Source organism: Dama dama, chromosome 15 (genome assembly GCF_033118175.1).
Source record: "Dama dama isolate Ldn47 chromosome 15, ASM3311817v1, whole genome shotgun sequence".
Classification (NCBI taxonomy): Eukaryota; Metazoa; Chordata; class Mammalia; order Artiodactyla; family Cervidae; genus Dama; species Dama dama.
Window position 1 is genome coordinate 60,917,406 of NC_083695.1, and position 17,035 is coordinate 60,934,440.

A 17,035-nucleotide genomic window follows, 5' to 3' on the forward strand; every position below is an offset into this window, starting at 1 on the left:
TAGGTCATTTACCCTAGGTACTCAGTAAGTGGTGAGCTAGATATGGAACATAGGCTATTTGGCTTCTGAGCCTTTGCCTTCTGACTTAGATTATCAAATAATGAAAGCTGCAATATAAAAACAATTAAATTTTAACTAAAAAAGGGGGAAGAAGGTTTACATTAAGATTGGAAACAGTAAGGAATGTGACTAGAACTATACCCAGGGAGGGAGGGTCCTCTATCTTAAACTTGTACTGAGTCAGATATAGATTCCTTATTCCTCTGTGTTCCAAAATATAGGCCTCCAGTAGCTTTAGTAAGATCAGTTTCTGGTTTGTTCTCTCCAGGACTGGAAACTGCTTGATGCAAGAAAGATTACTGACCTTTTTACCTTCGTCAGGCCCTTTTCCAGTTCTGAATGATGAAAAAACAAGACACCGTCTTTCTCTGCCTTCTCTTTTTTCATCATTTCTATCCTCATTCATTCATTCCTGTAGTAAAAAGAACATAAGTCAGGTTTGTTTTTAGCCTTTCTTAGTAGAAGGGCTAGTTCTTTTCAGTTTGGTAGACCAGGCCTAATAGAATCCATGCACAATGGTTTGTTTGTTGTTTTGTTTTCTGTTTTTGCATGCCTGGATGTGAACGCAGGCAACTATTCTTTGTGTGGTTTGTGAAGAGAGTGTGTGTATGTGTTGTTGTTGTTTGAGTATTGCCAACTTCATTTTAAAGGAGCTTAATTTCAAGAGAATTCGTTAATAGAGGCATTGCCATAGTAATAAGAAAGAAAGTCTGGAAATGTGTAATGAATCTGTTACTGACATATTTAAGATAAAGAATTTCATCTACTGAATGGTGATTCTTTTTGCAGTGAGCTCCTTTTACTTCCTCTAACACTCCTTGTGAGTTCAAGACTTGGATTGTATATTTGGCTCTGGCCTTTTATAGGCACGTGCTGTTGAGCAAATCCTTTAGTTTCTCTGAGCCTCATTTCCTTCATCTGTGAGGCAGAGATAAAACCAGTTGCCCTGTCTGCTTCCCTAGGGTCCTTGGGATCAAATGCAATGATGTATGCAAAATTGTTTTGTTGATTGCAAAGCACCAGTACAAATGTAAAAGATTATTTTTAATTTTGTTAATTTATATTCTGCTTTTGAGTGGACACAGAATTGCTCTTCTCAACTTCTTCTCTCCATTTTTTCTTCTAAGCTGTGAAATGACCAGCAGAAGTGGACTTTGTGGTCAGGATAAATAGTAGGGATTAAGATCAGCCTTGTATCAGGAGTTCTCTTTTCTTCCACATTATTTCTCAATTACATTTATTTGGCACAGTGTCTTTTGAAAAATGCATTATAAAAAATATGTATTAATATATTTATTTTAAAAATGCATAATTTTGGAATCCTTTCTTCCAGAGTTAAAATGAAATGCATTTGCATCAGTCTTTCATTTTTAATATTTTCTGCAGCTTGGTAAAGTTCTTTTTTTTACTTCAGGATATACTTACATCTTTTCCAGGACCTCCAAAACTAATTTTTTTAAACACTAACTTTACTTGACATAAAATGCTTATGTTGTATAGTTCAGAGGTAGTTTTAAAAACTCAAATCTGTTAGAAGTTTTAGATTATTTTTCATTCAGTAATTTTAGCATTATCCTCATGTATAAGACACTTAACATGAAAAAAATCATAAAAATTGTATTTTTGTGGATTTTTCCAAATCTGGTGGAGAAGATAAGTGAAATAAATTTTCATTTATATTTGACTGATACTTAGTTTTTTTGGATCTTAACTTATGAATCAGTGCTAAGTTCCCATCAGTTTTCAATATAATATATAAATTCTTACATATTTATTACAAATTCAAACAGTGACTTTAAGGTGACCTTTAATTTCTGTGTGTTCTTTTAATATCCAAATGCCTATGATATATCAGGCACCATGTAATCTATAAGTTTATCCTACATTAGATTGTCCATACTTTCCCATAGGAACCTGGAGTTGCCAGAAAATTTTTATGGTGTTTATGATTCTGTTCTGTTATTTTTAAAATTAAACAGTTTTAAAATTCAAGTATAATTGATTTCCAATATTGTGTTAAGTTTCAGGTATATAGTAAAGTGATTAGTTATATATATATTTTCACATTATTTTCCATTATATGTTATTATCAGATATTGAATATAATTCTCTGTGTTATACAGTAAATCCTTGTTTCCTATCTGTTTTATATATAATAGTATATAATAATATAATATAATATCTTCAATTCCATATTCCTAATTTATCATTCTTCCCCTTCCTTTTCCCTTTTAGTAACCTTAAGTTTCTTTTGTGTATAGATTGATTTGTATTTTTTTTTAGACTCCACATATAAGTGATACATACTATTTGTCTTTCCCTGTCTTCACTTAGCATGATAACCTCTAGGTCCATCCATGGAAATGGCAATATTTCATTATTATGGCTAATATTTCATTGTATATATTATATACACAATGTCTTCTTAAACCAGTGGTCAGCTGGTGGGCACTTGGGTTGTTCCCATGTTTTGGCTATTGTAAATAATGCTGCTGTGACCATTGAGGGGTGTGTATCGTTTGAATTAGTTTTCTGTCTTTTCTGGCTGTATGCCCAGAGTGGGATTGCTAGATCACATGGTAGCTCTATTTTCATTCTTTAAGCAATCTCCATAATATTTTCCATAGTGGTTGTTGCCAATTTACATTCCCATCAACAGTGTAAGAGGGTTCCCTTTTCTTCACACCCTCTCCAGCATTTATTGTTTGTAGACGTTTTGATGACAGACATTCTGACTGGTGATACTTCATTGTGGTTTTGATTTGCATTTCTCTAGTAGTTAGCAGTGTTGTACATTTTTTCATGTTCTTATTGGCCATCTGTATTTCTTCTTTGAAGAAATACCTATTTAGGTCTTTTGCCCATTTTTTGATTGGGTTGTTTTTTTGATATTGAGTTGTTTATTTTGGATATTAGCCCCTTGTCTATTGCATCATTTGGGAATATTTTCTCCCATTTCATAGTTTGTCTTTTCATTTTGCTGATGGTTTCCTTTGCTGTGCAGAAGCTTTTAAGTTTGATTAGGTTCCATTTGTTTATATTTACTTTTATTTCTTTTGCCTTGAAAGGCTGATCCAAGAAAATATTGCTACGTTTTAAATGTGAGAATATTTTCCCTAAGTTTTCTCCTAGGAGATTTATGGTATTGTGTCTTATAGTTAGGTCTTTAAACCATTTTGAGTTTATTTTTATATATGATGTGAGGGAGTGTTTGTTCTAATTTAATTGATTTACATGTGGCTGTCCCGCTTTCCCAACACTATTTGCTAAAGAGACTGTTTTTTCTCCATTGTATATTCTTGCTTCCTTTATCATAGATTAATTGATTGTAGGTGTGTGGGTTTATTTCTTGTTTCTCTGTTCATTTGTCTGTTTTTGTTCTTCTGTTTTTAACCATTATATTAAAGCAGTAGATAACAGGATAAAGTAGATTCAGAAAAGGAGGAAATGTAATTTTTATTTTGATTTCATAGTACTTAGTTGTTAATTAAGTTGAATGTGAGATTCACACCCATATTTTGATGCAACAGTGAAAAGAAATATATTGGATTTCTAGATTACTTTTTGGTGAAGAGTGCCCTCTAGTGAACCTTTTCTCTTTATTAAGATGAAGTTCTTTGCATCCTCACAGCACTTGTGAACTGAGTATAGAAGTGGAAGACACCTTCAGTTCTCAAGGAGTTTAGAAAATAAAACATGCAATAAGTTATTGGAGAATAAATTTGATATATTATACAAATAAATAAAAGTGTATTACAGACTGTATATAATAGCACTGGGAAAATCCTAGGTCATGGAAAGTGAAGTCGCTCCGTCGTGTCTGACTCTTTGCGACCCAGTGGACTGTAACCTACCAGGCTCCTCTGTCCATGGGATTTTCCAGGCAAGAGTACTGGAGTGGGTTGCCTTTTCCTTCTCCAGGGTATCTTCCCACCCACGGATCGAACTCAGGTCTCCTGTATTGCAGGCAGACACTTTACCAATCTGAGCCACCAGGGAAGCAATAGGTCATGGGGTACCAGGGAAGCAATAAATAGGTCATGGGACAGTTATTACTCAGTATTCATGAGAGCATCCCAGAGAAACTACATTGAGGTGAATTTTGAAGGAAGTTTAAGATTGAGGCATATTGTAGGGAGGAGGAGCATCCTGGGTTGGAAAAAGAAGTTAAGGACAGTGCTAAAAAGGATTAGTGCCAAAAGGAAAAAAGAAATAGTGAAAAAAGGAATTATTCTAGAAAATATTCAAATTTAATTCTGTTTTAGATACTTTATACAGATGTTTAAACAAATTGTTCTTGTACTTGAACACTTTTGTAAAAGACTGAAGACAGATTCCTCTACAGTTGTGTCTTGGGGTCTTTCATTTGGCTGCAGTCAGATATTGGTCGCTGGTTGGGCCAAAATCAGCTGAGGCCCAGCTGGACCAGACAGCCATAGTGGCTCACTCATGCCGGCGGTTGGTGTGGCTGTCGTTTGGGAGTGCCCACATGTGGCCCTTCAGCGTGTCATTTTTAGGATTGTTAGATTTCTTACATGATGGATAGTTTTCCCCAGAGTGTATGTGAAAGGTGCACGGCTTCTTTCTAGCTTCTGGAGTCACATATTATTACCTGAGTTATGTTCCATTGGTTGAAGCTGTCATCAGTCAGTTCAGTTCAGTCGCTCAGTCGTGTCTGACTCTTTGTGACCCCATGAATCGCAGCTCGCCAGGCTTCCCTGTCCGTTACCAACTCCCGGAGTTTACCCAAACTCATGTCCATTGAGTCAGTGATGCCATCCAGCCATCTCATCCTCTGTCTACACATTCTCCTCCTGCCCCCAATCCCTCCCAGCATCAGGGTCTTTTCCAATGAGTCAACTCTTCACGTGAGGTGGCCAAAGTACTGGAGTTTCAGCTTCAGCATCAGTCCTTCCAGTGAACACCCAGGACTGATCTCCTTTAGGATGGACTGGTTGGATCTCCTTGCAGTCCAAGGGACTCTCAAGAGTTTTCTCCAACACCGCAGTTCAAAAACATCAATTTTTTGGCGCTCAACTTTCTTCACAGTCCAACTCTCACATCCACACATGACCACTGGGAAAACCACAGCCTTGACCAGACAGACCTTTGTTGGCAAAGTAATGTCTCTGATACAAAGTTATCATAAGCCTGTCCAAATTCAAAGGAAGGGGATATAGACCCTACCTCTCGATGGAAGATGTGTTAGAGAATTTTGGAACCATGTTGTAAAACTACATTTCCTTTTCCTGCCTACTTGAAGAATTAGGCTCAGTGCAGACACATTGTAATGATTTGGCGAGCAGCTGTCCTCTGTGTCAGTGTTACCTGTGCAGTGACTGTCCTCTGCACTTCATTTTCAGCTTCTATTGTCCATGGTTGGCGTTTGATGAATATTGTTAGAATTCTCCTTTATCTTTATCTTGCTGTTAATGTTTTTTTTTGTTTGTTTGTTTTTTGTTTTCTTTTGTTTCTGTTAATGTTTTTTTTAGCTGTTTCACTTCTTAATTCCATCTGGATTACAAAGAATCAGGGCAAGTTATGGGAAAGTTGTTATTCATGTTAGATATATTTGATGAAATGGTTGGAAAAATGTTGAGTGCTAATGTTTAACATGGTACCTTATGTTGACACTTTTCTTTCTTGCTGTTCTAAATTGCTAAGTAACTGTAGTGTAAATTTTTTCCCCCCAAGATAGAGTGGTACTTTGAGCAGTCCTTTTTGTGTTTAAGATAGGGACATGGTGTCTTTGCTATTCGTTGTTTTTTTGAAAAAAGAATTCCAGATCATGTGACTTTATGTAAAAGAGGCTTTTCTCATTGATAACTCACTTGCTATCATGAAATATTTTAGCTCATTGTTTCTCATATGGATATTACTGGAATTTTGGGTACCTTAAATGTTTCTAAAGGCTGTTGAAGAGAGTTATAGTGTTTCAAGTCCCCATTTCTGACTCTGGCTGCAGGTTTTTCAAGTGGGTTATAAACTGGCATTGAAGAGACTGCTCCACTGAAAAATAAGATTACATTTCCAATTTACATAGCCTAGGAATACCAAAACCATGCCCTTAGGGTAAGAGTACTTCAGTGTATCTTTTCCTAGTTTCCAGGATCCATACAGTGGGCAGAGAGAACTGCTGATGAGACAAAGTCAAGTCTCACTGGTGTGTAACTGCCCTTTTATACTCAGGGCTTACATATACCCCATTCTGAAAGAACTTAAACTAGTAATTCATCATGTGCTTCTATAAAAGAAATATTTTCAAATCTTGCCCTGAAATTAATTCCCAGATGATTGGTGTGTTGCATGACCAATTGCTGAATTTACCAAATTTGCTGATATACCAAAAACCTGTTTTTAAAACTGTTTTTGAGATTGATAGCAAGTGACTTGTATTGGATAGGATGGTTTTAATAGCTTTTGAAAATTTCTGGTCAGTTTTTCTGTATTATGTTTACCATTATCTTCATAGCAGCATTTTTAGGAATGCTTAATTTGTCCAAAGCTGATAATCATAAGGTGGTTAATTGTCATAAATATGTTTAATATTAGAAAAGTATTGGTTTGATTGGTACTTAGAACATGAAAAACATTCAATATAAATATGAAATTGCTGAAAAAGTATCATAAATCTCATTAACATGAAATACCAAATCTTGAATACTAATTACTAGAAATGCAAAATTGACTCATATTTTCGAAATTAAACTTGATATGCCATTTGAAACACTGGTGCGAGAACAGAAAAATGCCCGTGGACTGGAAAAATACAGAATGGTCAAAAGGATGCAAAAGCAATTTTTTATTACTAGAAATTTTAAAAAATCATTTCTCAGGAAACAAGTAGATTTCCTTTACAGTTAGTATGATAGAATCTTTTTTTCAGTGAATATACAATGAAAGAAAAAGATGCTGAGAACAGTATTAGAGGTTTTTTTTTTATGCTTTTTGACAAAAAATTCCTAATGTTACTAGTAATTAGAAGAGTTCTTTTTCCACACAGTAGCTTGTGAATGTTGTTTTTCTTCAGAAAGATGTTTTCCTAAAAAAATTGGAATATGATTAGTGAATTGATAATATTAACAGAATGTAACATCTGTCCAAAAAATCAAAGTAGCTTGAATGCCTCTGTTAGGACATTTGATTTGATGATACAAATACTAATTTTCAAAGAACTAGTTTTAACATTTAAATGTCATGTTTTCTTATATTTATTTTATTACCACTAGGTGGAGCCCTATACATAAAATTTAAGAAGGCAGTTCAGAAGTATCATTTATTTACTTGTTTAAATTCTATAAGTTTGATAAATCGGGTGATCAAATACTAAGAGATAACTCATATTTCCACACTTTGGTATAGGTTAGATATAATGAAGATGGAAAGTGTATACCAAAAAATTGTTTTTTAGCTATGTTTTTAAAACATATACATTTTAAAAAGACATATATAGGAATGCTTTTATTCATTCCTAGTTGCTAGTTAAAATATGTAAATAAAACCATAGTGTGTAGCATAGTCTATCTTTGTTTTTCTTCACAAAGTTTTAAAGTCATCTCTTTTAAATTGATTTCTCATCTGCATTTTTGTCTGATTAGCATTACATTTTGTCAGAAGTTAGATTTTATTGTGCTGAGCTTTTGGAAGTGATGACAGGACTCTTACACTTAAGTCATTATCTATATACGGAGCACTAAGTTGCAACCGTAGTGGATGAAGGTAGTGGAAAATTTACTGACTTTCTAATGTTCACTCTTTCTGGTTTTGTCATATCTGTATTTATTTATAGGAACTTGATTACGTTTGCCAAGAGACATTATAAAATCCTGGGGACATTTTGAAAGAAGAAAAGCTTGTTTTCATTAACATTGTATACTGCTTGAAAATTTAGAACAGCAGTATATCTAGGACACTAATTAGATGGATACAACTGCTTAACCAGTTTAGGATTCAGAGAATGAATAGTGCTGAATGGTATTTCCTTCTTACCCTGCAAGTGAAAATTTCAAAGAATGATAACTATCATTCAAAGGCATAAAAAGGAAAAAGAAAAATATATTTTTCAGAGTCCCTTCAGCTGCGGTCAGCCAAGTACCGTACCGGGCCCTCAGTTTTCTCTTCACACTTCGTTCCTCCTCATTTTCTTGCATTTGTAATTTAATACTGCCTAACAATTAGCTATGCCTCACTTCTCATCCCCTCTTTCTGTTCATCGGATGATTTTACCTGATGGGTGCAACAGTGCACATCAGGGATTCCCTACTGAGTCATTCTCAATTGTTGATCTTCAAAGGTGATCTGGTTAGTTGCTATGCTGCTAACTTCTCTGCATTCTCATGGTGCTTATCACCATTTCTGATTGGAGTGGCTGTCTAAAACAATGGTTTAGAGCACTGGCTTTGGAGCCAGGTAGACCTAGGGTTAAATCTTGGTCCCACTACTCTGTGATTTTGGATTTAAAATCTTAATCTTCCCAAACTACATTTGTAAATTGGGATGCTGACAATATCTACAGCATCATTAAGCTGTAGTGAACACTTAATGAGATAGTACATGTAAATCACTTAATAGTGAGTACATGGTTGTGTGTTACTGTCTTTTTTTTGCAATCTTTACCACCTTAAGCCAGAAGCAGCGGAATATGACTCCTCTTTAGTCAATTAAGTCGCTGGGGGGAATTGCTGCTGCTTCTCTCCATATCTGTCTCCTACATCTTCTTTCCAAATTTTCTGTAATTAAGCATAGATTCCTTCAGAGAAAAGAGTGGTAATTCTTGCTGTGTGAAAATTCTTAAAGTAAAAATTGCTCTTCTTTTCTTCCTTTTTCCAGTGTTCTTATACATATCCACCCTTTCTCCCTTCCTGTCTCTATTCACTTAGCTATTTGTTATTTGCTTTATTAGCACATATTTAGAGTAGTTCCCTTGTGGCTCAGATGGTAAAGCGCCTGCCTACAATGCGGGAGACCTGAGTTCAATCCCTGGGTTGGGAAGATCCCCTGGAGAAGGAAATGGCAACCCACTCCAGTACTCTTGCCTGGAAAATCCCATGGATGGAGGAGCCTGGTAGGCTGTCCATGGGGTCACAAAGAATCAGACTGAGCGACTTAACTTTCACTTTTTTACTTTCTGAGTAGTTCTTACTTTACTTTTCATCACAGTGGGTAGAGAGTTAAATCAACTACATGTATTGATTAATGCCTTTGTGAGTACTTGTGTTTGGCTTTTAGATTTCTGCTGCAGCTATTAAATTGAGAAAGACAGAACTATGAACTTTCTAGAGTTCTTTTCAGGATCTGAGAATAGTCTAACTTTTGATGAAGTTTGCATTCTGGCACTTGCTTGATCCTTCAATACTCTCTTTAAATGTAATGTATTTCTGTGATTTAGAACATTTCTTTATCTTGACTTCTCCTTTCTGTGTACTCTGCTCAGAAAGATCTCATTGATGTGGATTGTGGTTGACAAGTGGTTGTATCAGCTTGGGGTGCAGTTTGTACTCAGAAGTGGAATGATAGATAGTTACCAAGGATCAGGAAAGATTAAGACTTATCAGTAGGCAGATCAAGACCTATGCTTCTCATACACAATACTAATTCTTTAATTTTTTTTTTATTTCCTGTATTGGGACTTATAGTTCTGTTTTAATAGCAGAAGGCATGGGATGTGAATAGTGTACCCAATTCAGGCTTTGGTTTTCTGTTAATGGAGGATAGGTATTACATGTGTCCTGATACTGTTTGTCTACATTCTAATAACATCAATAGGAAAAAAAGCATTCACCTGCTATAATAATTACACTGCTATTAAATATATTAATATATATGCTATAATACATGTATTATACCCATCGTTGTTCAGTTGCTCAGTCCTGTCTGACTCTTTGTGACCCCATGGACTGCATCACTCAAGGTTTCTCTGTCCTTCACTCCTGGAGCTTGCTCAAACTCATGTCCATTGAGTCGGTGATGCCATCCAGCCATCTTGTCCTCTGTCGACCCCTTCTCCTCCCAGCATCAGGGTCTTTTCTAATGAGTCAGCTCTTCCCGTCAGGTGCCCAAAGTATTGTAGCTCCGGCTTCAGCATACCCATATATATCCATATATATGTATGTAAATATCATATATCAGCACATATACCCATTTGTGTGTGTGTGTATGTGTGTATCTATGTATATATATAAATAGATGCTATAATAGATGCACAGGTAGTGTCCTGAATTACTATAAAATGAGAGTAGTTTTGTTTTTAGAACTCTAGAGATTAAATTGAAAAGATACACTAAAGGGTACCTTTAAAGAACTTTCTAAAATAAAATAGACTTCTGGGAAATAACCATTGTTTCTCTTCCTTCTATTTATATATTATTGTCATTTTTAAAGAGAGAACAGTATCACCTTTGCACTCACAAAAGGAGTCAAACTTTCCTTTGGAGGGATATTGTAGCAGGGCAGTCCTGAAATGTCTCTTGCTAGTTTTTTGCTACAATGCTATAGCAGTAATTGGGGGGGGGGGGGGGGAAGAGCCAGTTTTTTCTGTATTTTCTGTTTATTATCTGGTATTTTGAGTCAAATAAATATCAAGCTTTTATTAAAATACGTAAAAAATAATCTTAGAAAAGCTTTATATATACATACATATATTACTTAAAGAAATGTAACACCTGTTCACAATTACGAAATAAAAATTTGTTTATAGCATACCAAGGTCAGTTAGGGGCTTCTCAGGTGGCCCTAGTGGTAATGAACCCACCTGCCAATGCAGGAGACGTAAGAGACTTGGGTTTGGATTTGCTTCCTGGGTGGGGAAGATCCCCTGGAGGAGGGCACAGCAGCCCCCTCCAGTATTCTTGCCTGGAGAATCCCATGGACAGAGGAGCCTGGTGAGCTACAGTCCATAGGGTTGCGAAGAGTTGGACAGTACTGAAGCAACTTAGCATGCACGCAGGTCAGCTAATGCGAATTTTTCTTTGGGATAATGTTGTTAGTTTAATTAAGAGTTCTTTTTAGCTATGTTTATTAATTGTAGGAAAAGCATGAGATGGGAGTGACATTGAGCAAGTCATTTAGTATTTCTGGACCTAGTTCCTCATTTGTGAAAAGGAGGCAATGATATTTTCTGTGGTATGGTGTAAGAAACAAATGAAACATTACATGTAAAAATTACAGAAGTCCCTATACAATTGCCAGGTGTTACTGGTAGTCAGCCCCTACAGCATGGATAATTTGAGTGTTAGGTATTTGATATTTGCTATCTGTACTTAATTGTTTGGCAGATGGTTCACTTATTTAACAAGGATTTGTCTGACTCTTACGTGCGCTATGTGATCGTAGCCAGTGTATTTTGAGTACTTGCTGTGTGTCGGTTATTGTGCTAAGAATTTTTCATATGTTTGCTAATTTAATCCTTATAACTCTCTGATGTAGATACTTTTTTAATCCCTGTTTTATTTTTGAGAGAATTTGGATTCAGAGAATTTGTGTGGCTTATCTGAGGTTGAACAGCTACTAAGTGATGTTTTTAATTCCATCTGTCCATTTGTCCATCTGTCTATCTATCAGTTCTTTATTCAGCATCTGCTACATCAGGGACTCTATTCTAGGGCTGGTTGTACAGCAGGGAACAAAACAGACAAAAACTGTCTGCCTTCCTGGAGCTTACATTCCAGTGAGCAAAAACAAAAACTACAAGTGTGAAGTAGAGAGTATATTAAATAGTGGTAAGAGTGATGCAGTAGCAAAGTGAATTCCTTTATTTTAGAAAAAAAAAAATAAAGCAGGAAAGGGAATAGTGTGTGTATGTGTGTGTGTTTATAATTTGGATATTGTGGCCAGAAAGGGCTTCATCAAGGAGACCAGAAAACCTGAAGGAGATGAGGGCGGCAGCCATGTGTGGAAATGTGATCAGAAGAGGAAACAGCACGTGCAAAGCATAGGACAGCAGTGTGCTTGATGCGTTTCAGGAACCACAGGAGGCCAGTGCTGCTGGCATGGAGTGATTATCAGGAAATGAGATCACTGTGGTAACATGGGGCAGGGTTCCATAGGGCTTTATAGGCTGCTGTAAGAAAAAGGGTTTTGAGCAGAAGAAAGATACGGGGTTTGCCTTTAAATTTAGTGGGATTATTTTTTCTACTTTGTTGAGTACAGACTGAAGGGAAATAAGGGTGGAATCAAGGAGACCAGTTAGGAAGCTGTCTGGAATAATGTAGGGAACACACGTTGATGGCTTAGTCCAGGGTGATACCAGTGGGGAAGCTGTGAGATGTGGTTGGATTGTTTTAGTGGGGAGGCGAGAGAAAGAATAGTCAAGAGTGATTTCAAGGTTTTATGCCTCAACAACTAAAAGAATGGAGTTTACTAAGATGAGGGAAGGCCATGGGAGGACCAGGGTTTGGGAAAGAAGATAGGAATTCATTTTGGCCATACTTGAGATGCTTATCATACATCCAGTTGGAGAGATGCATGAGTATGAAGGTCAAAGGAGAGGTCAGGACCAGAAATACAAATTTGGGAGATGTCAGTGTTTATATAGTGTTTGGGCTTCCCTGATAGCTCAGTTGGTAAAGAATATGCCTGCAGTGCAGGAGACCCCAGTTCGATTCCTGGGTTGGGAAGAGCCCCTAGAGAAGGGGTAGGCTACCCACTCCAGTATTCTTGGGCTTCCCTTGTGGCTCAGCTGGTAAAGAATACGCCTGCAATCTGGGAGACCTGGGTTCAATCTCTGGGTTGGGAAGATGCCCTGGAGAAGGGAAAGGCTACCCACTCCAGTATTCTGGTCTGGAGAATTCCATGGGCTGTATAGTCCATGGGGTCGCAAAGAGTCCGACAGGACTGAGCGACTTTCACTTTCACTTCCCATGTTTATAGAATTTAAAGCTCCAAGCCTAGAAGAGATTTAGACTGGTATAGTAGAAAAGAGAAGATATCCAAGACCAGAGCCTAATTCTAGCTCAGTTCTTTATTTGGCATGGGAATAATTGCAAAAGACCTGCTGGAGGAAATGGGACTTGAATTGAACCTCAACAATGGGCAACAGATAGGGGGCACATTTTTGGAAGGTCCCCAAGATTGCTTTCAGGTTCATTAATTTTCTTGGAGGACTCACAGAATTTCGCAAAGCTGTTACACTCACGGTTACTATTTCCTACAACAAAAGGATATAGATTAAAATTAACAACAAGCAAAGGCAGGTAAGTCGGGGTCTAGGAGAGTTCCAGCGCAGAGCTTCCAGTTGTCTTTTCCTCCGGGAGTCATGTGGCCAGCACTTATTTCCCCCAGTGATGATGCATGGTAACACATATGGAGTAGTATTAACCAGAGAAGCTCTCCCAAGCTATGGTGTCCAGGGTTTTTCCTGGGGGTTGATTCCATAGACACAACCGACTGCTTGAGTTGCTGACCTTAGTCTTCAGCCCCTCCAGAACTGATTCCATGTGGCCCCTTGCCCCCATTAACTGTAAATCACATTGTAGGTCATATTGTTGTTGTTCAATTGCTAAACCATTTTCGACTCTTTGCAACCCCATGGACTGAAGCATGCCAGCCTCCTCTGTCCTCCACTGTCTCCTGAAGTTTGCGCAAATTCATGTCCATTGGTTGGTGATACTATCTAATCATCTCATCCTCTGCCACCCCCTTCTCCTTTTGCCTTCGATCTTTCCCAGCACTTAGACCATTTTGCATTGTCCACGTAAACAGAGGCATCTATCAGGCAGGACATTCTGAAGAGTAAACTGCCCAGGAGTTGGGAGAAAGACCCAAATGTTTCTTTGGGCAAGGTTAATCCTTTTCTGCACAGTGGATGGGGAAGTCCCTTGGTGTGAAGACCGCAGGACCTGAGATACAGTAGGAGTGTAAACGTAGTGTTTAGAGAACATTGTGGTGCCTGCAATATGGCCTTGTACTTAAAAGTATGGACTCTGGAGACTTCCCTGGTGGTCCAGTGGTTAAAACACCATACTTCCATGGCAGGGGACACCAGTTTGATCCCTGGTTGGAGAGCTAAGTTCCCACAAGTCATGTGAAAGTCACTCAGTAGTGTCTGACTTTTTGCGACCCCATGGCTAGTCCATGGAATTCTCCAGGTTAGAATACTGAAGTGGGTAGCCTTTCCCTTCTCCAGGGTATCTTTCCAACCCAGGGATTGAACCCAGGTCTCCTGCATTGCAGGCGGATATTTTACCAGCTGAACCACAAGGAAAGCCCAGTGATACTGGAGTGGGTAGCCTATCCCTTCTCCAGGGGACCGTCCCAACACAGGAATCGAACAGAGGTCTGCTGCATTGCAGGCAGATTCTTTACCAACTGAGCTATCAGGGAAGCCCACAAGTCATGAGGCATGGCCAAAAAATAGAAAAAAAAGAATATGAACTCTGGAGCCAGTTTCAAGGATTCAGATCCCATATTCATGCTCATTCCACAACTAGCAACTAGCTGTCACTTGCTAATTGTGGAATTTATGACAGTTTGCATAATCTGTAACTTATCTGTAAGTTAGTGAGGGTAATAACAGTATCTATGTTATAGGCTTGTTGTGAGGATTAAAGATTTAATATATAAAGCACTCAGAATATGTCCTGACACATAATAAATGCTGTAGAAATCAGAAGTTTGTTTATTCATTCCTTAATCATTCAGTTAGTGATTCTTTTTTGAGCACTAGTGTGTTGAAGGCTCATCTCTTAAGTCTCAGACCTTTAATTCCAGATACTTAGTGATGTATCTAGAGGACTTGTGGCTCTTTAAATACTAACATGTTCAAAAGGAATTAAGTATTTTTCATCCAAACTGTTTGTACTGTTATTACTAACAGCCTAGTTTGTTTGTTCAGAGATTTTATTTTAAAATATCAGCTCTAATGATAGCTTTCTTTTTGTGTCTGTACAGGTCTGTGTATGATGACCAACCAAATGCACACAAGAAGTTTATGGAAAAGTTAGATGCTTGTATCCGTAATCATGACAAGGAAATTGAAAAGATGTGTAATTTTCATCACCAGGGTTTTGTAGATGCTATAACAGAACTCCTTAAAGTAAGGACTGATGCAGAGAAACTTAAGGTAAGAAATATGTTAAAATTCTATTTACTTTTGCTGTCAAATCACTTACATATTTATAGTGCATATTTACAAATTACTATTAAATGTACTGTTTTTAAGAAGTAGATTAGTGTACATATTTGGGAATGCTTTATTAATACAGTTGTCATACTGATGACAGGAGTTATTTCTCTCTCTCTCTCTTTTTTTTTTGGTAATGCATTGACTTAACAGGATTTCTTTCCTTGCAAAAAATGAACTAAAAAAATTTGCACAGTGAAAGACCTCATTTGGAGTTTTAGAGTTCTCAAGTGACAATTAGTACAATTTTTTGATAAAAAACTATTTTCTGAAAACTTGTAAAAACTTAGGATAAGTGTGTTTTCAAAATTATTTAATAATAGTGAAACTTTTTTTTCTTTGCTTAATAGCAGTGTGTAATTTTCTTAAAGCAAGTTGGTCTACATTTTCTGCCACACAGCTTAAACTTTACTTGTGAAATAAGACCTGGATTTGTTCTGTCAGAATATAAAATATTTAGTTATAAGAATTGTCCTATTTATCTTTCTTTACATTTAGAGAGCTTAGCAGACAGAATGACCCTGGTTCACCAAAGGTTATGATTAGAAAACCATTATATAAAGGATATTCAGATAACAAGAGACCAAATACGGCATCAATGAGGTCACTGAGCATCTTTGTTCAGAAATTAATGAGATTTTTAATAAACCAGAATGTGCTTCCTTACTATGATGACCTAATGAGTCACTTAATATGTGGGAAAATTTGAGGTTGAGCTTTGCCTGCACCTGCAGCATTAAAATGTTGCTGTGGATTGAGATTTCCGTGTTTGATGTTAATCAACCACCCAGTGTTTGCATTCAGCAAAGTATGAATGTTTAATTACCATAAAATGCAATCACCATTTCCTACAGACAATGAATGGCACATAGACCTCATTGAAGTTATCAAAAAGGGACCAGTGGTCAATTGGGTCAGTGATTTGAATTGTTTGACAGACTTAGAGAAGCAAGTAAAGTTCAAAAATCTAGATTAAATTTGAGAAGTTTGCCACAGAATCTGTTAAAAAGAACTGTCATAAGTAATTGAAGTTAACAAAAGCCCTTTTCAATCAAAAGTTCAAGTTCAAGCTGTAGAGTTAATTTGAATTTGCATTTCTTTGTTCTAAGTTTCTCATGAAGCATGATCTGATTACAAGGGTGAGCAGTTACATCAGGGCAGTTTTATGCATATTTGTCTAACTAAGGTGAAATTATTTTTAAGGTGCAAGTTACTGATACCAACCGAAGATTTCAAGATGCTGGAAAGGAGGTGAGAAAATGATTTATTTTTGTGTGTATTCAATATGTGGATGCAATTTAACTGTTCATTTTAAATATGTGCATTTCTTCTCTTTAAGGTGATAGTCCAAACAGAAGATATTATTCGATGTAGAATTCAGCAGAGGAATATTACTACTGTAGTAGAAAAATTACAGTTATGCCTTCCAGGTGAGTTAAACATCTGTAATGTAACATTCAGCTTGGTGAAACTGTAATTTAATGGTGTTTAATCATTATTCATTATAGGAATTATAGATTACTTGGTGATTGTTCCCCCAATGCCCATGGTTTTCTTTCCTATCTACTTTATTCCCTGAATTTTCATCTTTTTCCTTATTACAAGGCCCCTATTTGATGATCTATCACATCAGTCTCCTAGAACAACCTCTACCTTTCCATTCCCTTTCAGCCTAGTTTGCCCTTTGTCCCTCCCCAACCCCTCCTTTTTCCCCCTAGAATACTTTCCCATGGAGGGTGTCTTTTGATTCCATTTTCTTTCATTTTCCTAATTTGCCTACTTTTTTAAACCTCTAGTTTTCCATTGTTTTCTTTTTGTCACTTAAGCAGTTGGTCTTTGCGTGCAATTTCATTTTGC

The 17,035-nt window shown here is 36.8% G+C and overlaps 1 protein-coding gene across 6 annotated transcripts in view; it reads left to right on the forward strand.

Annotated features, from left to right (window-relative positions):
* Window positions 1–17,035, forward strand: part of EXOC6 (exocyst complex component 6) — a 180,080-nt gene that overhangs the window by 22,300 nt on the left and 140,745 nt on the right. For all 6 annotated transcript variants that reach the window (XM_061162191.1, XM_061162195.1, XM_061162192.1 and 3 more), the window contains exons 2-4: window positions 14,947–15,118; window positions 16,382–16,429; window positions 16,518–16,608. In XM_061162191.1, the coding sequence (XP_061018174.1) occupies window positions 14,947–15,118; window positions 16,382–16,429; window positions 16,518–16,608 (311 nt within the window). The remainder of the gene's footprint in view (window positions 1–14,946; window positions 15,119–16,381; window positions 16,430–16,517; window positions 16,609–17,035) is intronic.